Consider the following 26,116-nt stretch of genomic DNA (forward strand, 5'->3'; position numbering starts at 1 on the left):
AATCCACGGCACAGTAATGTAGGACTTACTTTACTGGACTAATAATCCAGGGTACACTAGTGTAGGGGTTACGTTACTGGACTAATAATCTAGGGTACAGTAGTGTAGGGGTTGCATTACTGGACTAATAATCCAGGGTGCAGTACTGTAGGGGTTACGTTACTGGACTAATAATCCAGGTTACAGTAGTGTAGGGGTTACGTTACTGGACTAATAATCCAGGGTACAGTAGTATAAGGGTTATGTTACTGGGACTAATAATACAGGGTACAGTAGTGTAGGGGTTACGTTACTGGACTAATAATCCAGGGTACAGTCGTGTAGGCGTTATGTTACTGGCCTAATAATCCAGTGTACAGTCGTGTAGGGGTCACGTTACTGGACTAATAGTCCAGGGTACAGTAGTGTAGGGGTTATCTTACTGTCCTAATAATCCAGAGTACAGTAGTGTAGGGATTATGTTACTGGACTAATAATCCAGGGTACACTAATGTAGGGATTACGTTACTGGACTATTAATCCAGGGTACAGTAGTGTAGGGGTCACGTTACTGGACTAATAATCCAGTGTACAGTTGTGTTGGCGTTATTTTACTGGACTAATATTCCAGGGTGCAGTAGTGTACGGGTTACGATACTGGACTAATAATCCAGGGTACAGTAGTGTAGGGGATACGTTACTGGGCTAATAATCCAGGGTACAGTAGTGTAGGGGTTACGTTACTGGACTAATAATCCAGGATACAGTAGTGTAGGGGTTATGTTACTGGACTAATAATCCAGGGTACAGTAGTGCAGAAGTTACGTTACTGGACTAATAATCCAGGGTACAGTAGTTTAGAAATAACATTACTGGACTACTAATCCAGGGTACAGTAGTTTGGAAGTTACGTTACTGGACTAATAATCCAGGGTACAGTAGTGTAGGGGTTACGTTACTGGACTAATAATCCAGGGTCCAGTAGTGTAGGGGTTACGTTACTGGACTAATAATCCAGGGTACAGTAGTGTAGGGGTTACGTTACTGGACTAATAATACAGGGTACAGTAGTGTAGGCATTACGTTACTGGACTAATAACCCAGGGTACAGTAGTGTAGGGGTTATGTTACTGGATTTATAATCCAGGGTACAGTAGTGTAGGGGTTACGTTATTGGACTAATAATCCAGGGTACAGTTGTGTAGGGGTTAGGTTACTGGACTAATAATCCAGGGTACAGTAGTGTAGGGGTTACGTTACTGGACTAATAATCCAGGGTACAGTAGTGTGGTTGTTACATTACTGGACTAATAATCCGCGGTACAGTAGTGTAGATTTTACGTTACTGGACCAATAATACAGGGTACAGTAGTGTAGGGGTCACGTTACTGGACTAATAACCCAGGGTACAGTAGTGTAGGGGTTATGTTACTGGACTAATAATCCAGGGTACAGTAGTGTAGGGGTTATCTTACTGGACTAATAATCCAGGATACAGTAGTGTAGGGGTTATCTTACTGGACTAATAATCCAGGATACAGTAGTGTAGGGGTTATCTTACTGGACTAATAATCCAGGATACAGTAGTGTAGGGGTTATCTTACTGGACTAATAATCCAGGATACAGTAGTGTAGGGGTTATCTTACTGGACTAATAATCCAGGATACAGTAGTGTAGGGGTTATCTTACTGGACTAATAATCCAGGATACAGTAGTGTAGGGGTCACGTTACTGGACTGATAACCCAGAGTACAGTAGTGTAGGGGTTTCGTTACTGGACTAATAATCCAGGGTACAGTAGTGTAGGGGTTACGTTACTGGACTAATAATCCAGGGTACAGTAGTGTAGGGGTTACGCTACTGGCCTAATATTCCAGGGTACAGTAGTGTAGGGGTTACGTTACTGGGACTAATAATCCAGGGTGCAGTACTGTAGGGGTTACGTTACTGGACTAATAATCCAGGTTACAGTAGTGTAGTGGTTACGTTACTGGACTAATAATCCAGGGTACAGTAGTATAAGGGTTATTTTACTGGGACTAATAATCCAGGGTACAGTCATGTAGGGGTCATGTTACTGGACTAATAATCCAGTGTACAGTAGTGCAGGGGTCACGTTACTGTACTAATAATCCAGGGTACAGTAGTGTAGGCATTATGTTACTGGACTAATAATGCAGGGTACAGTAGTGTTGGGGTTACGTTACTGGACTAATAATCCAGGGTACAGTAGTGTAGGGGTTACGTTACTGGACTAATAATCCAGGGTACAGTAGTGTAGGGGTTACGTTACTGGACTAATAATCCAGGATACAGTAGTGTAGGGGTTAATTTACTGGACTAATAATCCAGGATACAGTAGTGTAGGGGTCACGTTACTGGACTAATAACCCAGAGTACAGTAGTGTAGGGGTTTCGTTACTGGACTAATAATACAGGGTACAGTAGTGTAGGGGTTACGTTACTGGACTAATAATCCAGGGTACAGTAGTGTAGGGGTTACGCTACTGGCCTAATATTCCAGGGTACAGTAGTGTAGGGGTTATGTTACTGGACTAATAATCCAGGTTACAGTAGTGTAGGGGTTACGTTACTGGACTAATAATCCAGGGTACCGTAGTATAAGGGTTATGTTACTGGGACTAATAATCCAGGGTACAGTTGTGTAGGCGTTATGTTACTGGACTAATAATCCAGGGTACAATAGTGTAGGGGTCATGTTACTGGACTAATAATCCAGTGTACAGTAGTGCAGGGGTCACGTTACTGTACTAATAATCCAGGGTACAGTAGTGTAGGGGTTACGTTACTGGACTAATAATCCAGGGTACAGTAGTGTAGGGGTTACGTAACTGGACTAATAATCCAGGGTACAGTAGTGTAGGGGTTACGTTACTGGACTAATAATCCAGGGTACAGTAGTGTAGGAGTTACGTTACTGGACTAATAATCCAGGGTATAGTAGTGTAGGGGTTACGTTACTGGACTAATAATCCAGGTTATAGTAGTGTAGGCGTTACGTTACTGGACTAATAACCCAGGGTACAGTAGTATAAGGGTTATGTTACTGGACTAATAATCCAGGGTACAGTATTATAAGGGTTATGTTACTGGACTAATAATCCAGGGTACAGTATTATAAGGGTTATGTTACTGGACTAATAACCCAGGGTACAGTAGTATAAGGGCTATGTTACTGGACTAATAATCCAGGGTACAGTATTATAAGGGTTATGTTACTGGACTAATAATCCAGGGTACAGTAGTGTAAGGGTTATGCTACTGGACTAATAACCCAGGGTACAGTCGTTTGTTTCCCCGCTGCTCTCTCAGAGCTGTCCCGTTACCATTCATGTTCCAGGTGAAGGTGTCTCGCAATTTCTGCCCGTCGATCTCCATGTCCAGCCGGATGGGCACCAGGAGCTCCGGCTGGGCTGCGTTCTCGTGGATGACAGCTGGATCATGGTCATCGAAACTGCAGAAACAGAGTGAAGAGATTTTTTTATCAACTGTTATTTTTAGGTGATTTGGATGCCACTGGGTATGGCAGCATTAATTGCCCATCCCTAATTACCCCTTGAGAGGGTGGTGGTGAGCTGCCTTCCTGAACCGCTGCAGTCCCCGTGTGGTGTAGGTACACCCACAGCGCTGTTAGGGAGGGAGTTCCAGGATTTTGACTCAGCGCCAGTGAAGGAACGGCCGATATATTCCCAAGTCGGGATGGTGAGTGACTCAGGGGGGAACTTCCAGGTGGTGGGTGTTCCCCATGTGTCTGCTGCCCTTCTCAATCTAAGGTGGTAGATGTCGTGGGTTTGGAAGGTGCTGTCGAAGGAGCCTTGGTGAGTTGCTGCAGTGCATCTTGTAGATGGTACACACGCTGCCGCTACTGTGCATCGGTGGTGGAGGGAGTGAATGTTTGTGGATGGCGTGCCGATCAAGCGGGGCTGCTTTGTCCTGGACGGTGTCCAGCTTCTTGAGTGTTGTGGGAGCTGCAACTCATCCTGGCAAGTGGGGGAGTATTCCATCACACTCCTGACTTGTGCCTTGTAGATGGTGGACAGGCTTTGGGGAGTCAGGAGGTGAATTACTCTCCGCAGGATTCCCAGCCTCTGGCCTGCTCTTGTAACCACAGTATTTATATGGCTGGTCCAGTTCAGTTTCTGGTCAATGGTAACCCCCAGGATGTTGATAGTGGGGGATTCAGTGATGCTAATGCCATTGAATGTCAAAGGGTGATGGTTAGATTCTCTCTTATTGGAGATGGTCATCACTTGGCATCTTGTGTGGCCTAAATGTAACTTTCGACTTATTAGGCCCAGCCTGGATATTGTCCAGGCCTTGCTGGACAAAAGAGGGAGCGAGGCAGAGAGAGGATCAAACCGGTCCCGAGGAGTCGATGAAGTTGGTGAGGTGTGATCAGGTCGAGGGTGGTAATCACTGCCCATCCCTATTCCCCCTACCGCCGCCCACCGCTCCACCCCATCCACGCTCCCTCTGACACTGACAGCCCCCCTGGACAGCCAGGCATAGGTGCAGGCTCCAGCTCAGGCCTGGCCAATGTTCTGCTCAGTGTGTGGTGGCCCAGGCCCCAGGTACTGAAAGGAGATGCCTCCAATCAGCCTAATGACTGTCCAGTGGCACCATGCATGGGTGCACTGCAGCCCCCCCCACAAATGGGACGCTTGCCCGCACCACCCGCCGCCAACTAAAGCTAGCATGTTGGGCATACCTGTTAATACCAGCACCCCCAGCCCCAACCACCAGCGCCCGGCAACACCTCTCTTTTGGAGCTTCTGCTTCCCTCTGACTTTGTACCCAACTCCCAGCCCGCCTGACTCACCACAGAGGGAAGACCCTCTTCTTGTCTCGTCCCATACGGTTCCTGTTGATGGCAGTCGAGCAGGGCACTGCATCCAGGTGGTGCGAGCTGTTGGGCAGAGTGGGCACCCATTGGTTGCTCCGCTTGGATTTTGGTTCCCTGTGGTGGGGGGTGGGAAATAGAGGACAAAAGAGTGAGAGAGCGAGAGAGAGAGAGAGAGCGCAGTAAGCAAGAAAGACAGACCAAACTGGCACTGATTCACTGAACATATGGTTATGAATCCCGTTCATTATGTCTGTGTGTGCTGTGTAAGTTCAGTCTACTTTAAAGGGACAGGGTTTTACAATGCTGCTCCATTGGTTCCTGCCTCTTCAAAAGGGCGGGTCCCTATGGGAGTGTGTTGACAAGCCATCCATGTCAGTCCAAGGGTCAGTCAATGTAAGTCAGTCACGTTTTGAGGAGCCTGCAGCTGAGAAGATTCATGCAGACAGAGGGACACAATAGTAATGGGGCGGCGATGGTGCAGTGGTATTGTCGCTGGACTAGTAATCCAGAGATGCAGAGTGATGCTCTGGGGATCTGGGTTCGAATCCCTGCCATCGCTTGGCAGATGGTGGGATTCAATAAAAAATCTGGAACTCTAATGATGACCATGGTCGATTGTCGTTAAAAACCTTCACTAATTACCTTCACTAATACCCTTTAGGGAAGGAAATCTGTCGTCCTTACCTGGTCTGGCCTCCATATGACTACAGACCCACAGCTATGTGGTTGACTCCCAAATGCCCTCTGAAATGGCCAAGCAAGACATTCAGTTGCTACAAAGTCACAAAAAAGGATGGACCACACGGCATTGACCCGGGCACTGGAAACAACAACGGCAAACTCAGCCCTGTCAACCCTGCAAAGTCCTCTTTACTAACATCTGGGGGCTAGTGCCAAAATCGGGAGACCTGTCTCTCAGACTAATCAAGCAACAGCCTGACATAGTCATCCTCACAGAATCATATCTTACAGATAATGACCCAGACTCCACCATCACCATCCCTGGGTAGTCCTGTCCCACTGGCAGGACAGACCCAGCAGAGGTGGTGACACACTGGTATACAGTCGGGAAGGAGTTGCCCTGGGAGTCCTCAGCATCGACTCCAGACCCCATGTAGTGTCATGGCATCAGGTCAAACATGGGCAAGGAAACCTCCTGCTGATTATCACGTACCACCCTCCCTCAGCTGATGAATCAGTGCTTCCTCCATGTTGAACACCACTTGGAGGAAGCGCTGAGCGTGGTAAGGGTGCAGAATGTACTCTGGGTGGGGGGACTTCAATATCCATCACCAAGAGTGGCTCGGTGATCGAGCTGGCTGAGTCCTAAAGGACAAAGCTGCTGGACTGGGTCTGTGGCAGGTGGTGAGGGAGCCAACAAGAGGGAAAAACATACTTGATCTCATCCTCACCATCCTGCCGGCCACAGATGCATCTGTCCATGACAGTATCGGTAGGAGTGATCACCGCACAGTTGTTGTGGAGACGCAGTCCCGCCTTCACTTTGAGGAGACCTTCCATCATGTTGTGTGGCACTACCACCGTGTTAAATGGGATAGATTTCGAACAGATCTAGCAACTCAAGACTGGGCATCTATGAGGCGCTGTGGGCCATCAGCAGCAGCAGAATTGTACTCAAACACAATCTGTAACCTCATGGCCCAACATATCCCCCACTCAACCATTACCACCAGGCCAGGGATCAACCCTGGTTGAATGAAGAGTGCAGGAGGGCATGCCAGGAGCAGCACCAGGCATACCTAAAAATGAGGTGTCAACCTGGTGAAGCTATAACACAGGACTACTTGAGCGCCAAGCAGCAAGTGATAGACAGGGCTAAGCGATCTCACAACCAATGGGTCAGATCTAAGCTCTGCAGTCCTGCCTCATCCAGTCGTGAATGGTGGTGAACAGTTAAACAACTCACTGGAGGAGGAGGCTCCACAAATATCCCCATCCTCAATGATGGAGGAGCCCAGCACATCAGTGCAAAATATAAGGTGAAGCATTCGCAACAATCTTCAGCCAGAAGTGCCGAGTGGATGATCCACCTCGGCCTCCTCCGGAGGTCCCCAGCATCACAGATGCCAGTCTTCAACCAATTCGATTCACTCCACGTGATATCAAGAAACAGCTGAAGGCACTGGATATTGCAAAGGCTATGGGCCCTGACAATCTTCTGGCAATAGTACTGGAGACTTGTGCTCCAGAACTTGCCATGCCCCTAGCCAAGCTGTTCCAGTGCAGCTACAACACTGGCATCTACCCAGTTGTGTGGAAAATTGCCTGGGTATGTCCTGTGCACAAAAAGCAGGTCAAATCCAACCTGGCCATTTACCGCCCCATTAGTCTACTCTCAACCTTCAGTAAAGTAATGGAAGGGGTCATCAACAGTGCTATCAAGCGGCACTTGCTGAGCAATAACCTGCACACTGTTGCCCAGTTTGAGTTCCGCCAGGGCCACTCAGCTCCTGACCTCATTACAGCCTTAGTTCAAACATGGATGAAAGAGCTGAACTCCCGAGGTGAGGTGAGAATGACTGCCCTTGACATCAAGGCAGCATTTGACCGAGTGTGGCATCAAGGAGCCCTAGCAAAACTGGAGTCAATGGGAATCAGGGGGAAAACTCTCCACTGGTTGGAGTCATACTTAGCACAAAGGAAGATGGTTGTGGTTGTCGGAGGTCAGTCATCTCAGTTCCAGAACATCACTGCAGGAGTTCCTCAGGGTAGTGTCCTCGGCCCAACCATCTTCAGCTGCTTCATCAATGACCTTCCTTCCATCATAAGGTCAGAAGTGGGGATGTTCGCTGATGACTGCACAATGTTCAGCACCATTCACGACTCCTCAGACACTGAAGCAGTCCATGTCCGAATGCAGCAAGACCTGGACAACATCCAGGCTTGGGCTGACAAGTGGCAAGTAACATTCATGCCACACAAGTGCCAGGCAATGACCATCTCCAACAAGAGAGAATCCAACCATCACCCTTTGATGTTCAATGGCATTACCATCGCTGAATCCTCCACTATCACATCCTTGGGGTTACCATTGACCAGAAACTGAACTGGACTAGCCATACTTGGCCATAACTGTGGCTACAAGAGCAGGTCAGAGGCTAAGAATCCTGCAGGGAGTAACTCACTTCCTGAGTCCCCCAAAGCCTGTCCACCATCGACAAGGCACAAGTCAGGAGTGTGATGGAATACTCCCCACTTACCTGGATGAGTGCAGCTCCCACAACACTCAAGAAGCTCAACACCATCCAGGACAAAGCAGCCCCGCTTGATCGACACCCCATCCACAAACATTCACTCCCTCTACCACCGACGCACAGTAGCAGCAGCGTGTGTACCATCTACAAGATGCACTGCAGGAATTCACCAAGGCTCCTTCGACAGCACCTTCCAAACCTATGACCACCACCATCTAGAAGGACAAGGGCAGCAGACACATGGGGAACACCCACCACCTGGAAGTTCCCCTCCGAGTCACTCACCATCCTGACTTGGGAATATATCGGCCGTTCCTTCATTGTCGCTGGGTCAAAATCCTGGAACTCCCTCCCTAACAGCACTGCGGGTGTACCTACACCACAGGGTCAAAATCTTGGAACTCCCTCCCTGACAGCACTGTGGGTGTACCTACGCCACAGGGACTGCAGTGATTCAAGAAGGCAGCTCACCACCACCTTCTCAAGGGGCAGTTAGGGATGGGTAATAAATGCTGGGCCCAGCCAGTGAAGCCCACATCCCGTGAATGGATAAAAAAAACAACAGGTCCCAGTTAAGTTAAATTGAAGAAAGAGCTGCAGTTAGCAGACTGACTCCATACTGGGGTCATTGGGGCAAAGGAAGGTACCCCTTTGGAGGCAGTAGTGACTTTCAGAGAGAACTCTAGGACAGATCTTCAAAGGTGGACATTGGAAACCCCTGTGAGAAAGACGAAGTTTCAGTGAGGTTGTTTGACTAACGTCTGGGTGGGTTCCTGGGAAATCCATGGACTCTATCTTGGTTGCGTCTGTCATTTACTCTGCAGCGTGATGTGTCCGACCACAGTTTGTCTGTTAATTCATATATACCTCATGTTAATTCTAAATGATGAATGGAGTAGATTGTTTTACTTTTCCAACTTTGTGCAGTGAAGTTTATTGTGTTTGTTCAAATCCCGTGGACTTTATTCCAAAGCAGGTGTCTTTAAACTCAATCCTTATCTGCTCTAAACAACACATCACTACTCCCTAACTGGGCCTCCCCCGATGTCCCGGCGTCTGGCCAAGTATCATAACAATGTGAGTTTGTCCACTTTGGCAGGAAGAGTGGGAAAGCAGAATATTATTTAAATGGAGAGAGAGGGATCTGGGTGTCCTTGTACATGAATCTCAGGATCAAACGCTTTGGGAATTTTATATATTTTAGTGGGATCATCTCTAATTCTTTTAAACTTCAGGGAATATAGGCTCGTTCCACTCAATCTCTCCCCTCAGGCGGGGAGGGAGAGGACAGTGAGTAGTCGGCGGGTAGCCTCTATAACCCGATTTGAAACACGAACCACATGACAAGAACCCGCAAAGTTGACTGTACCGGAGGTAGGTTGGAGGCTCCGTGCTGATTGAGATCGCCTTGTATTTCTCATCATTTCCTTCCAGAATCTCCTCCACTTCCGATGCACGTAACAAGGTGACATTAGTGGCCAGTGTCGTGTAGCCATGATCTTAAGAGATGTGCAAACACACACACATATTCACACATGGTTAATTACTCGCTCTGTTCTCAAATGGAAGCGTTGAAACTGAATTATAGGCACAGTGCAAATTGCGGGCGAGACTCTGTGTGTCTCAGTGTCAGCTCCTGTACGGTCTGTGTGTGTGTGTCTCAGTGTCAGCTCCTGTACGGTCTGTGTGTGTGTGTCTCAGTGTCAGCTCCTGTACAGTCTGTGTGTGTGTCTCAGTGTCAGCTCCTGTACGGTCTGTGTGTGTGTCTCAGTGTCAGCTCCTGTACGGTCTGTGTGTGTGTCTCAGTGTCAGCTCCTGTACGGTCTGTGTGTGTGTGTCTCAGTGTCAGCTCCTGTACAGTCTGTGTGTGTGTCTCAGTGTCAGCTCCTGTACGGTCTGTGTGTGTGTGTCTCAGTGTCAGCTCCTGTACGGTCTGTGTGTGTGTGTCTCAGTGTCAGCTCCTGTACGGTCTGTGTGTGTGTGTCTCAGTGTCAGCTCCTGTACAGTCTGTGTGTGTGTCTCAGTGTCAGCTCCTGTACGGTCTGTGTGTGTGTGTCTCAGTGTCAGCTCCTGTACGGTCTGTGTGTGTGTCTCAGTGTCAGCTCCTGTACAGTCTGTGTGTGTGTGTCTCAGTGTCAGCTCCTGTACAGTCTGTGTGTGTGTCTCAGTATCAGCTCCTGTGCGGTCCGTGTGTGTGTCTCAGTGTCAGCTCCTGTACAGTCTCTGTGTGTGTCTCAGTATCAGCTCCTGTGCGGTCCGTGTGTGTGTCTCAGTGTCAGCTCCTGTACGGTCTGTGTGTGTGTCTCAGTATCAGCTCCTGTACAGTCTGTGTGTGTGTCTCAGTGTCAGCTCCTGTACGGTCTGTGTGTGTGTCTCAGTGTCAGCTCCTGTACAGTCTGTGTGTGTGTGTCTCAGTGTCAGCTCCTGTACAGTCTGTGTGTGTGTCTCAGTGTCAGCTCCTGTACAGTCCGTGTGTGTGTGTCTCAGTGTCAGCTCCTGTACGGTGTGTGTGTGTGTCTCAGTGTCAGCTCCTGTACAGTCCGTGTGTGTGTGTCTCAGTGTCAGCTCCTGTACAGTCTGTGTGTGTGTCTCAGTGTCAGCTCCTGTACGGTCTGTGTGTGTGTCTCAGTGTCAGCTCCTGTACGGTCCGTGTGTGTGTCTCAGTGTCAGCTCCTGTACAGTCCGTGTGTGTGTGTCTCAGTATCAGCTCCTGTACGGTCCACGTGTGTGTGTCTCAGTGTCAGCTCCTGTACGGTCCATGTGTGTGTCTCAGTATCAGCTCCTGTACGGTCCACGTGTGTGTGTCTCAGTATCAGCTCCTGTACGGTCCGTGTGTGTGTCTCAGTATCAGCTCCTGTACCGTCCGCGCGTGTGTGTCTCAGTGTCAGCTCCTGTACGGTCTGTGTGTGTGTCTCAGTGTCAGCTCCTGTACGGTCCGTGTGTGTGTCTCAGTGTCAGCTCCTGTACAGTCCGTGTGTGTGTGTCTCAGTGTCAGCTCCTGTACGATCTGTGTGTGTGTCTCAGTGTCAGCTCCTGTACGGTCTGTCTGTCTGTCTGTGTGTGTGTGTGTCTCAGTGTCAGCTCCTGTACGGTCTGTGTGTGTGTGTGTGTGTGTCTCAGTGTCAGCTCCTGTACGGTCTGTCTGTGTGTGTGTGTGTCTCAGTGTCAGCTCCTGTACAGCCAGTTACCCAGCTCTCTATCCCCATCTGCTGGTCTCCCTGTCTCACTGCACTGGGTTACCATCCCCACCCCCAACCAGCCTGTCAAGGGAGACAGTAGCATGAAGATTAGTCCCTGGGCTGTATTCAGAGTAATACTCCAATCCAGAGAGCCAGGGTAATGCTCTGGGGACCTTGGTTCAAATCCCAGAGGTGAAATTTGAATTCAATAAAAACCTGGAATGAAAAGTCTGATGATGACCATGAAGCCCTTGTCGATTGTTGTAAAAACCCATCTGGTTCACTAATGTCCTTTAGGGAAGGAAATCTACCGTCCTTACCCGGTCTGACCTACACAACACCCTGTCTCTTTCTGTTTTTTTAATACAACTGAGTGGCTTGTTCAGCCATTTCACAGGGCAGTTCAGAGTCAACCACGTGGCTGTGGGTCTGGAGTCACATGTAGGTCAGACCGGGTAAGGGCGGCAGATTGCCCTTCCCTAAAGAGCATGAGTCGGCGTTTCTTTCTTGACAATCTGGTGATCATCATGAGTAGTTTTTTTAAAAATTCCAGATCTATTTATTAGCAGAATTTAAATTCCATTGTCCAGCTGCCATGAGTAGAATCTGAACTCAAGTGTCCGGAGCATTATCCAGGCCTCTGGGCTACTAGTTTAGTAACTACCAGTCACCTATAGTTTCTGTGGGTGAGAATATGTCTGAATATGTGAGCGTGTGTGAGTGTGTGAGAGAGATATTGTGTGTATCTGTGTGTATGTCTGTGTTTGTGTGTGTGTGCCTAAAGCATGTGAGCGTGTGTGTGTGAGCGTGTGTGTGTGAGCATGTGTGGCTGTGTGCGTGTGTGTGCATATGTGTGTGAGCGTGCGTCTGTGTGTGTGTATCTGTGTCTAAAGCATGTGTCTGAAGCACGTGTGTGTGAGTGTGAGATTGTGTGTGTGTGTGAGTGTGAGAGAATGTGTGAGAGTGAGGGAGTGTGTGTGTGAGAGGATGCGTGTGAGAGAATGTGAGTGTGTCAGATAATGTGTGAATGTGAGTGAGAGTGTGGGTGGTAGAGTATGTGAGAGCATGTGTGTGAGTGCATGTGAGAGTGAGGGAGCACGTGCGAGGGAGCGCGTGCGAGGGAGGGGGTGACTGAATGCGTGCGTGTGAGAATGTGTATAAGTGTGTGAGAGAGTGAGTGCGCCTGTGTGAGACAGTGTGTGCGAGTGTGTGTGAGACTGAATGCGTGTGTGTGAGAATGTGTATAAGTGCGTGTGAGAGAGTGAGTACGCCTCTGTGAGACAGTGTGTGCGAGTGTGTGTGTGTGTGTGAGACTGAATGCGTGTGTGTGAGAATGTGTATAAGTGTGTGTGAGAGAGTGAGTGCGCCTGTGTGAGACAGTGTGTGTGTGAGACTGAATGCGTGTGTGTGAGAATGTGTATAAGTGTGTGTGAGAGAGTGAGTGTGCCTGTGTGAGACAGTGTGTGCGAGTGTGTGTGTGTGTGAGACTGAATGCGTGCGTGTGAGAATGTGTATAAGTGTGTGTGAGAGAGGGAGTGTGCCTGTGTGAGACAGTGTGTGCGAGTGTGTGTGTGTGTGTGTGTGAGACTGAATGCGTGCGTGTGAGAATGTGTATAAGTGTGTGTGAGAGAGTGAGTGTGCCTGTGTGAGACAGTGTGTGCGAGTGTGTGTGTGAGACTGAATGCGTGCATGTGAGAATGTGTATAAGTGTGTGTGAGAGAGTGAGTGTGCCCGTGTGAGACAGTGTGTGCGAGTGTGTGTGTATGTGTGAGACTGAATGCATGCGTGTGAGAATGTGTATAGGTGTGTGAGAGAGTGAGTGTGCCTGTGTGAGACAGTGTGTGCGAGTGTGTGTGTGTGTGAGACTGAATGCGTGCGTGTGAGAATGTGTATAAGTGTGTGAGAGAGTGAGTGTGCCTGTGTGAGAGTGTGTGTGTGTGTGAGACTGAATGCGTGCGTGTGAGAATGTGTATAAGTGTGTGAGAGTGAATGCGCCTGTGTGAGACAGTGTGTGTGTGTGTGAGACTGAATGCGTGCGTGTGAGAATGTGTATAAGTGTGTGTGAGAGAGTGAGTGTGCCTGTGTGAGACAGTGTGTGCGAGTGTGTGTGTGTGTGTGAGACTGAATGCGTGCGTGTGAGAATGTATATAAGTGTGTGAGAGAGTGAGTGTGCCTGTGTGAGAGTGTGTGTGCGAATGTGTGTGTGTGAGACTGAATGCGTGCGTGTGAGAATGTATATAAGTGTGTGTGAGAGTGAGTGTGCCTGTGTGAGACAGTGTGTGCGAGTGTGTGTGTGTGAGACTGAATGTGTGCGTGTGAGAATGTGTATAAGTGTGTGTGAGAGAGTGAGTGTGCCTGTGTGAGACAGTGTGTGCGAGTGTGTGTGTGTGAGACTGAATGTGTGCATGTGAGAATGTGCAAACACACAGGGTCTGGGAGAATCCTGCTCAGGGGCAGAGGTACAGGCTGAAAGTAGCAGGAGCAATGAGACTGGGAGCTGGGACACAGCCTCAGGTTCACCCTTACCATGTGATGAGGCAACAATCTTCTTCCTCTCCTCGACTGTGGCCAGCCGTCTCCACAGGGATGGGTACTTTTTATACAGTGAGCCCCGGAACATGCGGAGGTAATTTCCAACCTTTCAGAAACACAGGATTTGCAAGTGTCAGTACACATGAGAAAAGGGCTTTATCTTCAAGGTTCATTGCAAAACGGCAGTTCTCTCCATAGTGAGAGGTTTGGTTTGCAGTTACAAAATGGAGTCTGATTAGGGGGTGGGGAGGAGGGACAGTGAGAGAGAGATCCTCGATCTGCAGCACCACCCAATGACCAGAGCCCGCAATTACTCTGTGACTGTTGACAAAGAAAAATTGAATGGGATAAATTGACAGCAAAGCTGAGCCAAAAATAGGGACCACAGCAAGTTAGCTTTTATTCAATCATAGAATGATGCAGCATGGCAGGGGACCATTCAGCCCATTGTGTCTGTGCTGTCCTTTGGTGGATCTACCCAATTAACCCCGCTTCCCTGCTGTTTACCACATGCTCCCGCAAATTGTTCCCCAATCAAGCGTTTACACAATTCCCACTTTTGAGCGTTCCTATTGAATCTGCTTCCACCTTTCCCCCTTTCAGGCAGCGCGTCCCAGATCACAACAACTCGATGCATCAAAAGGCATTTCGCCTCATCTCTCCACCAAACTCTCCGACCCTTAAAAATGCCCTCTGAACAAGGGCAATTAGGGATGGGCAATAAGCCCACGTCCCATGAACGAATATTAAAAAAAAGCACTGTGGGTGTACCTACACCACGTGGGCTGCAGGGAGCTCACCACCACCTTCTCAAGGGGCAATGAGGGATGGGTAATAAATGCTGGGCCCAGCCAGCAAAGCCCACATCCTGTGAACTAATTAAAAAACCCTTACTGATCTGACATGATTATGAACGCCTCAATTCAATCTCCAGTTTCTCCACATTCATTCTGGTAAATCTCCTCTGCACATTCTCCAGGTCTTGACTTCTGTTCGAAAATGTGGTGTCCCAGAACTGGACACAAGACTCCAGCTGAGGACTAACCAGAGATTTGTGAAAACTTATCAATACCTTCCCCGCTTTTTTATTTAACTGCCTTCACAACTTGACCACCACCTTCAAACATTCGTGTGTGTACATCTCAAGTTCTCTCTGTCCTACCCTATCATTTAATATTGAACCAATTGCTGTATATTGACTTCAATCATTCTTCCTCCTATATCACTTCACACTTCTCCGTGTTAAAATGCATCTGCCATGTGCCTGCACATTTTTTCCTTCTTTCACGGGATGTGGCCTTCGCTGGCTGGGCCAGCATTTATTGCCCATCCCTAATTACCCATCCCTAATTGCCCCTTGAGAAGGTGGCAGTGAGCTGCCTTCTTGAACCGCTGCAGTCCCTGTGGTGTAGGTACACCCACAGTGCTGTTAGGGAAGGTGTACCAGGATTTTGACCCAGCGACAGTGAAGGAACGGCCGATATATTTCCAAGTCAGGATGGTGTGACTTGGAGGGGAGCTTCCAGGTGGCGGTGTTCCTTGCGCCTGCTGCCCTTGTCCTTCTACATGGTAGTGGTCATGGGTTTGGAAGGTGCTGTCGAAGGAGCCTTGGTGAGTTGCTGCAGTGCATCTTGTAGATGGTACACACACTGCCGCTACTGTGCGTGGGTGGTGGAGGGAGTGAACGTTGAAGGTGGTAGATGGAGTGCCAATCAAGTGGACACCTGGATGGTGATGAGCTTCTTGAGTGTTGTGGGAGCTGCACACATCCAGGCAAGTGGGGAGTATCCCATCACACTCCTGACTTGTGCCTTGTAGATGGTGGACAGACCTTGGGGAGTCAGGAGGTGAGTTACTCATCACAGGATTCCCAGCCTCTGACCTGCTCTTGTAGCCACAGTATTTATATGGCTGGTCCAGTTCAGTTCTGGTCAATGGTGACCCCCAGGATGTTGATAGTGGAGGGATTCAGCAATGGTAATGCCATTGAATGCCTTGGGGGATAGTTGGATTCTTTCCTCTTGGAGGTGGTCATTGCCTGGCATTTGTGTGGTGCGAATGTTACTTACCACTTGTCAGCCCAATCCTGGATATTGTCCAGGTCTTGCTGCATTTGGACATGGGCTGCTTCAGTGTCTGAGGAGTCGCGAATGGTGCTGAACATTGTGCAATCATCAGCGAACATCCCCACTTCTGACCTTATGATGGAAGGAAGGTCATTGATGAAGCAGCTGAAGATGGTTGGGCCGAGGACACTACCCTGAGGAACCCCTACAGTGATGTCCTGGAGCTGAGATGACTGACCTCCAACAAACACAACCATCTTCCTTTGTGCTAGGTATGACTCCAACCAGCGGAGAGTTTTCCCCTGATTCCCATTGACTTCAGTTTTGCTAGGGCTCCTTGATGCCACACTCGGTCAAATGTGGCCTTGATATCAAGGGCAGTCACTCTCACCTCACCTTTGGAGTTCAGCTCTTTTGTCCACATTTGAATCAAGGCTGTAATGAGGTCAGGAGCTGAGTGGCCCTGGCAGAACCAAAACTGAGTGTCAATGAGCAAGTTATTGCTGAGGGAGTGATGCTTGATAGCACTGTTGATGTAATTGCACTAGAGAGAGTGCAGAGGAGGTTTACCAGGATGTTGCCTGGGCTGGAGAGTTTTAGTTCTGAGGAGAGATTAGATAGACTGGGGTTATTTTCCCTGGAGCAGAGGAGATTGAGGGGGGACATGATTCCGAGGTGTATAAACTTATGAGAGGCATAGATAGGGTAGACAGGAAGGAACCTTTCCCCTTGGTGGAGGGGTCAATAACCAGGGGGCATAGATTTAAGGGAAGGGGCAGGAGGTTTAAAGGGGTGTGAGGAAGAATGTTTTCATCCAGAGGGTGGTGGGAATCAGGAACTCACTGCCTGAAAGGGTGGTAGAGGCAGAAACCCTCATAACATTTAAGAAGTATTTGGATGTGCACTTGCAATGCCGTGGCATACAAGGCTATGGGCCTAGTGCTGGAAAATGGGATTAGAATAGTTAGGTACTTGTTTGACCAGCGCAGACTCGATGGGCTGAAGGGCCCTTTTCTGTGCTGTAGACCTCTATGACTCTACCCATTTCATCACTTTACTGATGATTGAGAGTAGACTGATGGGTCAGTAATTGGCTGGGTTAGATTTGTCCTGCTTTTTGTGTACAGAATCACAGAGTGCAGAAGAAGCCCCACGTGAGAAACACCTGACCTACCTACCTAATCCCATTTACCAGCACTTGGCCCATAGCCTTGAATGTTATGACGTGCCAAGTGCTCATCCAGGTACTTTTTAAAGGATGTGAGGCAACCCGCCTCCACCACCCTCCCAGGCAGCGCATTCCAGACCGTCACCACCCTCAGGGTAAAAAAGTTTTTCCTCACATCCCCCCTAAACCTCCTGCCCCTCACATTGAACTTGTGTCCCCTTGTGACTGACCCTTCAACTAAGGGGAACAGCTGCTCCCTATCCACCCTGTCCATGCTCCTCATAATCTTGTACACCTCGATCAGGTCGCCCCTCAGTCTTCTCTGCTCCAACGAAAACAACTCAAGTCTATCCAACCTCTCTTCATAACTTAAATGTTTCATCCCAGGCAACATCCTGGTGAATCTCCTCTGCACCTCCTCCAGTGCAATCATATCCTTCCTATAATGTGGCGACCACAACTGCACACAGTGCTCCAGCTGTGGCCTCACCAAGGTTCTATACAACTCCAACATGACCTCCCTACTTTTGTAATCTATGTCTCGATTGATAAAGGCAAGTGTCCCATATGCCTTTTTCACCACCCCACTAACATGCCCCTCTGCCTTCAGAGATCTATGGACACACACGCCAGGGTCCATTTGTTCCTCAGAACTTCCTCGTGTCATGTTCATTGAATACTTCCTTGTCAAGTTACTCCTTCCAAAGTGTATTGCCTCACATTTTTCAGGGTTAAATTCCATCTGCCACTTATCTGCCCATTTGACCATCTTGTCTATATCTTCCTGTAGCCCTAGACACTCAACCTCACTGTTAACCACCCGGCCAATCTTTGTGTCATCCACAAACTTACTAATCCTACCCACCACATAGTCATCTATGTCATTTATATAAATGACGAATAATAGGGGACCCAGCACAGATCCCTGTGGTACGCCACTGGACACTGGCTTCCAGTCACTAAAGCATCCTTCTGTCATCACCCTCTGTCTCCTACAACTAAGCCAATTTTGAATCCACCTTATCAAATTACCCTGTATCCCATGTGCATTTGCCTTCTTTATAAGTCTCCCATGTGGGACCTTGTTAAAGGCTTTGCTGAAATCCATATAAACTACATCAACTGCACAACCCTCATCTACACACCTGGTCACCTCCTCAAAAAATTCAATCAAATTTGTTAGGCATGATCTCCCTCTGACAAAGCCATGCTGAATATCCCTGATCAAACTTTGCCTCTCCAAGTGGAGATAGATTCTCTCCTTCAGAATTTTCTTCAATAGTTTCCCTACCACTGACGTGAGACGCACTGGCCTGTAGTTCCCTGGCTTATCTCTACAACCCCTCTTAAATAGCGGAACCACATTAGCTGTTCTCCAGTCCTCTGGCACCTGCCCCATGGCCAGAGAGGAATTAAAGATTTGGGTCAGAGCTCCTGTGATCTCCTCCCTTGCCTCCCTCAGCAGCCTGGGACACAAATCATCCGGACATGGAGATTTGTCCACTTTTAAGCCTGCCAACAACCTCCAATACCTTGTCACTCCCTGTATCAATTTGCTCAAGAACCTCGCAGTCTCTCTACTCGAGTTCCATACCTTCATCCTCATTCTCTTGGGTGAAGACAGACGTGAAGTATTCATTCAACACTCTACCAATGTCCGTGGCTCCACCCATAGATTGCCCCCTTGGTCCCTAATGGGCCCTACTCTTTCCCTGGTTATCCTCTTCCCATTGATATACTTAAAGAATATCTTGGGATTTTACCAACTTTTACCAGCCAGAGCTTTCTCATATCCCCTCTATGCTCTCTGAATTGCTTTCTTAATCTCCACCCTGCACTGTCTGTACTCCACTAATGTCTCCGCTGATTTGCTCCCATGTACCTGCTAAAAGCCTCTCTTTTCCTTCTCATCGTATCCTGAATATCTCTGGACATCCATGGTTCTCTGGGCTTGTTAGTCCTTCCTATCACCCTAGAGGGAACATGTTGAGTCTGTACCCTCCCCATTTCCTTTCTGAACACCCCCCACTGTTCCTCTGTAGATTTCCCCACAAGTAACTGTTCCCAGTCTACCTTGGCCAGATCCTGCCTTATTTTACTAAAATCCACTCTCCCCCAATCCAAACATTTTTTTGCAACTTGTCTATTTCTTTGTCCATAATAAGCTTAAATTGTATCATGTAGGTCGCTATCACTAAAATGCTCGCCCACCACCACCTCAGCCACCTGTCCAGCTTCATTCCCCAGAATTAGGTCCAGCACTGCGCCGTTCCTTGTTGGACCCTCTACATATTGACCTAAAAAGTTCTCCTGTACACATTTCAAGAAATCCACTCCATCCAAGCCCTTAACACTATGTCTATCCCAATTAATGTTGGGAAAGTTGAAATCACCTAATATAATTACCCTATTGTTATGGCTTTTACGCAGCTCCACAAATTGTGCACATATTTGCTTCTCAATTTCCCGCTGACTGTCTGAGGGTCTATAATAAACACCTAACAATGTGGTTGCCCCTTTTTTATTCCTAAACTCTACCCATAAAGCTTCATTTGATGCCCCCTCCAAGATATCATCTCTCCTTACTGCAGTAACTGACTCCTTAACTAATAATGCAATGCCTCCTCCTCTTTTACCCCCTCCCCTGTCTCGCCTGAAGATTCGATATCCTGGAATGTTGAGCTGCCAATCCTGCCCCTCCCTCAACCACGTCTCTGTGATGGCTACTATATCATAATTCCACGTGTCAATCCTCACCCTTAACTCATCCTTTTTACTTGTAATACTCCTGGCATTAAAGTAGAGGCCATCCAGCCTTGCCTTACTCCCTTGAAGCTTATTGCAGCTGTACTCCCTCTGACTTGATTGTTTTACTGTATTGTGATGTGTCCCTATTCTGCTAACATTCTGTGTCCCCTCCCCCTGCCAAATTAGTTTAAACTCCTCTCAACAGTACTAGCAAACCTGCCCGCAAGGATGTTAGTCCCGCTCTGGTTCAGATGTAGACCGTCCCGCTTGCACAGGTCCCACCATCCCCAGAAACAGTCCCTGTGATCCAGGAATCTAAAGCCCTCCCTCCTGCACCAACTCTTAAGCCACATGTTCATCTGCGCTATTCTCCTATTTCTGAGCTCGCTAGCACGTGGCACTGGGAGTAATCCAGAGATTACAACCCGAGAGGTCTTGCTTTTTAGTCTCCTGCCAAACTCCCTGAATTCTTGATGCAAGACTTCATCCCTCTTTCTACCTATGTCATTGGTACCAACATGTATCATGACCTCTGCCTTATCACCCTCCCCCTTCAGGATGCCCTGCAGCCGTTCAGTGACAGCCCGGACCCTGACACCAGGGAGACAACATACCATCCTGGAGTCACGTTGACGGCCACAGTAGCACCTATCTGTTCCCCTGACTATAGAATCCCCTATTACTATTGCCCTTCCTCCCCTCCTGTAGAGACAGGCTGCTTGTGGTGCCAGAAGCTTGGCTCTGTCCGCACTCCCTGGAGGAACCAGCGCCCTCATCAGCCTCCAAAGTGGAATGCCGATTTGCGAGCGGGACCCCAGGGGACTCCTGAGCTACCTGCCTGTTTCTCTTGGACTGCCTGGTGGTCACCCATTCCCTTCCTTGCTCAAGTCCCTTCAGCTGCGGTGTGACCACCTCTCTAAACGTGCTATCCACGATGCTCTCAGACTCACGGATGCTCCACAGTGTCCCCAGCCGCCGTTCCAGCTCTGAAACCCGAGCTTCCAGGAGCTGCAGCTGGACACACTTCCATCAGGACATACCTGGGCAATTTTCCACACAGCCGGGTAGATGCCAGTGTTGTAGCTGCACTGGAACAGCTTGGCTAGGAGTGTGGCAAGTTCTGGAGCACTAGTCATCAGTACTGTTGTGGAATATTGTCAGGGCCCACAGCCTTTGCAGCATCCGGTGCCTTCAGCCATTTCTGATATCACGTGCAGAGAATAAAATCGGCTGAAGACTGGTATCTGTGATGTTGGGGACCTCCGGAGGAGGCCGAGATGGGTCATCCACTCAGCACTTCTGGCTGGAGGTGGCTGCAAAGGCTTCAGCCTTTCCAGCGGCGCACTATTGGAGGGTCAGTACTGAGGGAGTGCCGCACTGTCGGAGGGTCAGTACTGAGGGAGTGCCGCACTGTCGGAGGGTCAGTACTGAGGGAGTGCTGCACTGTCGGAGGATCAGTACTGAGGGAGTGCTGCACTGTCGGAGGGTCAGTACTGAGGGAGTGCCGCACTGTTGGAGGGTCAGTACCACCATCTCCACCCCCCACACACACCCCCATCTCCCCCCACACACCCCCATCTCCCCTCCACACACACCCCCATCTCCACCCCCCACACACACCCCCATCTCCCCCCACACACCCCCATCTCCCCTCCACACACACCCCCATCTCCCCTCCACACACACCCCCATCTCTCCCCCCCACACCCCCATCTACCCCCCCCCACACACCCCCATCTCTCCCCCCCACACCCCCATCTACCCCCCCACCACACACCCCCATCTCTCCCCCCCACACCCCCATCTACCCCCCCCACACACACCCCCATCTACCCCCCCCACACCCCCATCTACCCCCCCACACACCCCCATCCCCCCCCCAACACACCCCCTTCTACCCCCCCCCCCACACCCCCATCTCCCCCCCACACACACCCCCATCTCCCCCCCACACACCCCCATCTCCCCCCCACACCCCCCCATCTCCCCCCCACACACCCCCATCTCCCCCCCCACACACCCCCATCTCCCCCCCCACACACCCCCATCTCCCCCCCACACCCCCCCATCTCCCCCCCACACACCCCCATCTCCCCCCCCACACACCCCCATCTCCCCCCCCCACACCCCCATCGCCCCTCCCACACACCCCCATCTCCCCTCCACACCCCCATCTCCCCCCCCACACACCCCCATCTCCCCCCCCCCCAACACACCCCCATCTCCCCCCCACACCCCCCCATCTCCCCCCCACACACCCCCATCTCCCCCCCACACACCCCCATCTACCCCTCCACACCCCCATCTCCCCCCCACACCCCCATCTCCCCCCCCACACACCCCCATCTCCCCCCCCACACACCCCCATCTCCCCTCCACACCCCCATCTCCCCCCCCCACACACACCCATCTCCCCCCCACACACCCCCATCTCCCCCCCACACACCCCTGTCTTCCCCCCCACACACCCCCATCTCCCCCCCCACACACAGCCCCATCTCCCCCCCCACACACCCCCATCTACCCCCCACACACACCCCCAAATCTCCCCCCACACCCCCATCTCCCCCCCACACACACACCCCCATCTCCCCTCCACACACACCCCCAAATCTCCCCCCACACCCCCATCTCCCCCCACACACACACCCCCATCTCCCCTCCACACACACCCCCAAATCTCCCCCCACACCCCCATCTCCCCCCCACACACACACCCCCATCTCCCCTCCACACACACCCCCAAATCTCCCCCCACACCCCCATCTCCCCCCAACACACACACACCCCCATCTCCCCCCCACACACCCCCTTCTACCCCCCCCCACACCCCCATCTCCCCCCCCACACACCCCCATCTCCCCCCCACACACACCCCCTTCTACCCCCCCCCCCCACACCCCCATCTCCCCCCCACACACACCCCCATCTCCCCCCCCACACAGCTGTCAGATGGACAGGATGGACTGTGAGGGGGGGGAAAGGTACAGGAAATGGGAGGTGAGGGAGCGGGAATGGGGACAAAGCAAGAATTTGTGACCCCCCCACCCACCCACCATGTGGTTTTTTCCCCTCTCGGTGATATTCGACGTCACCTTTTACAGGACATTTAAATGCTGGGGGGGGTGGGGGGTGGGGGGAGAAGGAAGATGAACAATGAGCTGATTTACAGCACAGCACATCTGGAAAATTGTTCAGCCCACAGCCCCCCCCCACCCCCAATACCGGCACAGTATGAATTTCACCACCCACAACCCCCCCCACCCCCACCCCTCCCCCCACCATCTCTTCCTTGGCATCGTTTCTGCAGCTCCCTCAATCCACGTTCTAAACAACGTAGTAAAACTGCACTCAAAACAGACATTGCATCAGCTCGTGCCGGAGTTAAAGGATAGCTCCAGGTTAATGATTGTCTGCATGCATTTGTCATGTTTAAAATATATATATATCTTGTTGCACTGAATTCTTTGGCATTGGTGCTAAGCAGCCCTCCCCTCTCTCTCTCTCTCTCTGTCTGTCTGTCTGTCTGCCTGTGTGGTGTTTGAATGCTGTGTCAGTGTCTCTGGACCTTACCTCTGATCCAATCATGAACCATTCGCTTGCTTGCTCCAGTTGAAATTTCACAGGTTTCAAACCAAATGTTTTACTCGCAGCCATTTGGATTGGAAAGAGAAAAAGAGAGAGAGAGAGAGACACAGAGAGAAAAAACAGCAGGAGGAAGAGAGGGGGATGAAAGAGAGAGAGAGAGAGAGAAAACGCAGACAGAATCTTAATGAAAAGCTTCCACACCTACAGCAAGAGAGCATCCAGCCAATTGCAAGGCAGAATGTAGAATAAACAGGACAAGGGAAGCCAGCAGACTGTACAAGAAACAATCAGCCCTCACCCATCTCAACCACTCTTTAAGAGTGAGAACTGGGATCCCATCTACCAACAGCAGGAACTTGCATTTATACAGCGCCTTGCAGTCAGAAGGTGCTGCCTTTCAGACCCCCCCACCCCCACCCACCGCCGGAGGGTCAGTACCGAGGGAGTGCCGCACTGTCAGAGGGTCAGTAATAAGGCAGTACTGTGCTGTCAAAGGGTCGGCTCTGAGGGATAAGTGTACTGCTGAAGGTTCAGTAGTGGGGTCAGTACTGAGGGAGCGCTGCACTGTCGGAGGGTCAGTACTGAGGGCGCGCCGCACTGTCGGAGGGTCAGTGCTGAGGGAGCGCTGCACTGTCGGAGGGTCAGTACTGAGGGAGCACTGCACTGTTGGAGGGTCAGTACTGAAGGAGCGCCGCACTGTCGGAGGGTCAATACTGAGGGAGTGCCGCACTGTCGGAGGGTCAGTGCTGAGGGAGTGCCGCACCGTCGGAGGGTCAGTACTGAGGGAGTGCTGCACTGTCGGAGGGTCAGTACTGAGGGAGTGCTGCACTGTCGGAGGGTCAGTGCTGAGGGAGTGCCGCACTGTCGGAGGGTCAGTAATGAGGGAGTGCCGCACTGTCGGAGGGTCAGTGCTGAGGGAGTGCCGCACCGTCGGAGGGTCAGTACTGAGGGAGTGCTGCACTGTCAGAGGGTCAGTACTGAGGGAGTGCTGCACTGTCGGAGGGTCAGTACTGAGGAAGTGCTGCACTGTCGGAGGGTCAGTACTGAGGGAGTGCTGCACTGTCGGAGGGTCGGTACTGAGGGAGTGCCGCACTGTCGGAGGGTCAGTACTGAGGGAGTGCTGCACTGTCGGAGGGTCAGTACTGAGGAAGTGCCGCACTGTCGGAGGGTCAGTACTGAGGAAGTGCCGCACTGTCGGAGGGTCAGTACTGAGGGAGTGCTGCACTGTCGGAGGGTCGGTACTGAGGGAGTGCCGCACTGTCGGAGGGTCAGTACTGAGGGAGTGCTGCACTGTCGGAGGGTCAGTACTGAGGGAGTGCCGCACTGTCGGAGGGTCAGTACTGAGGAAGTGCTGCGTTCCTCCCACTGCCTTGACGAAAGGATATTGCACCATTAATTAAAAAGGGTGCAAGGGATAGGCCAGAAAATTATAGGCCGGTCAGTCTCACTTCAGTGGTGGGCCAATTATTGGAAACAATTCTGAAAGACAGGATATATTGTCACTGAGAAAGGCAGGGGGGTTATCAGGGACAGTCAGCATGGTTTTGTTCAGGGAAAATCGTGTCTAACTGAATAGAATTTTTTGAGGCTGTAACACTGAGGATTGATGAGGGCAGTGCAGTGGCTGTTTGCTACATAGATTTCAGTAAGGCCTTTGACAAGGTCCCACATGGCTGACTGGTCAGGAAAGTGAGATCCCATGGGATACAGGGAAGGTGGTGAGTCGGATCCAAAATCAGTGGAGCGACGGGAGACAAAGGTTAAAGGTTGATGGATGTTTTTGCGAATGGAAAATGTTTCCAGTGGTGTTGCACAGGGCTCAGTGTTGGGGCCCTTGCTGTTTGTTGTATATGGTAATGATTTGAACATATATGTGGGAGGTATGATTGAGAAATATGCAGATGACACAGTAATTGGCCGTGGATTTGACAGTGAAGGGGATAGCTGTCAACTCCAGAACGATATCAATGGTCTGGTTGAGTGGGCAGAAAAATGGCAAATGGAATTCAATCTGGTAAAGCGTCAGGTAATGCATTTGGGGAGGACAAACAAAGCAAGGGAGTACTCAATAAACAGGAAGATATTGAGAGGGGTTGAGGAAGTGAGAGACCTTGGAGTGCACAGGTCCCTGAGGGTGGTAGGACAGGTGGATAAGGTGGTAAAGAAAGCATATGGAATGCTTTCCTTTATTGGGCGAGGTATTGAATACAAGAGCAGGGAGGTTATACTGGAACTGGATAAAACGCTGGCTAGGCCACAGCTGGAATTTCGGGTACAGTTCTGGTCACCACATTACAGGAAGGACATAATTGCCCTGAAGAGAGAGAGAGCAGAGGAGATTTACAAGAATGTTGCCAGGGCTTGAAAATTGCAGCTATGAGGAGAGATGGGACAGGCTAGGGTTGTTTTCCTTGGAACAGAGGAGGCTGAGGGGTGACCTAATTGAGGTGTATAAATTTATGAGGGGCCTAGAGAGGGTAGACAGGAAAGACCTGTTTCCCCCTAGCGGAGGGGTCAATTACCAGGGGGCAGAGATTTAAGGTGGTTGGTAGAAGGATTACAGGGGACATGAGGAAAAACACTTTCGCCCAGAGGGCGGTGGGCGTCTGGAATTCCCTGCCTAACTCGGTGGTTGAAGTTGAAACTCTCGACTCGTTTAAACGGTACCTGGATCTGCATCTGGAACCTGGAAGGATACGGACCAGGGGCTGGGATGTGGGATTAAAACGAGCGGCTAGTTTCTTTTTCATCTCTTTCCAGCCAGCACAGACACGAT

At 50.3% G+C, this 26,116-nt stretch overlaps 1 protein-coding gene across 1 annotated transcript; it reads right to left on the minus strand.

Annotated features, from left to right (window-relative positions):
• Window positions 1–3,327: 3,327 nt before the first annotated feature.
• LOC144674596 (SWI/SNF-related matrix-associated actin-dependent regulator of chromatin subfamily B member 1-like) lies at window positions 3,328–23,482 on the minus strand (the record flags this gene model as incomplete). The annotated part of the gene is made up of 5 exons (XM_078535869.1): window positions 23,326–23,482; window positions 13,765–13,876; window positions 9,429–9,558; window positions 4,821–4,958; window positions 3,328–3,455 (listed from the first exon to the last, which is right to left on the minus strand). Coding segments are annotated over exons 1-5 (592 nt in total), but the record flags the coding sequence as incomplete, so codon positions are not given.
• Window positions 23,483–26,116: the final 2,634 nt, after the last annotated feature.

This window comes from Cetorhinus maximus, unplaced genomic scaffold (assembly GCF_964194155.1).
Source record: "Cetorhinus maximus unplaced genomic scaffold, sCetMax3.hap1.1 HAP1_SCAFFOLD_717, whole genome shotgun sequence".
Classification (NCBI taxonomy): domain Eukaryota; kingdom Metazoa; phylum Chordata; class Chondrichthyes; order Lamniformes; family Cetorhinidae; genus Cetorhinus; species Cetorhinus maximus.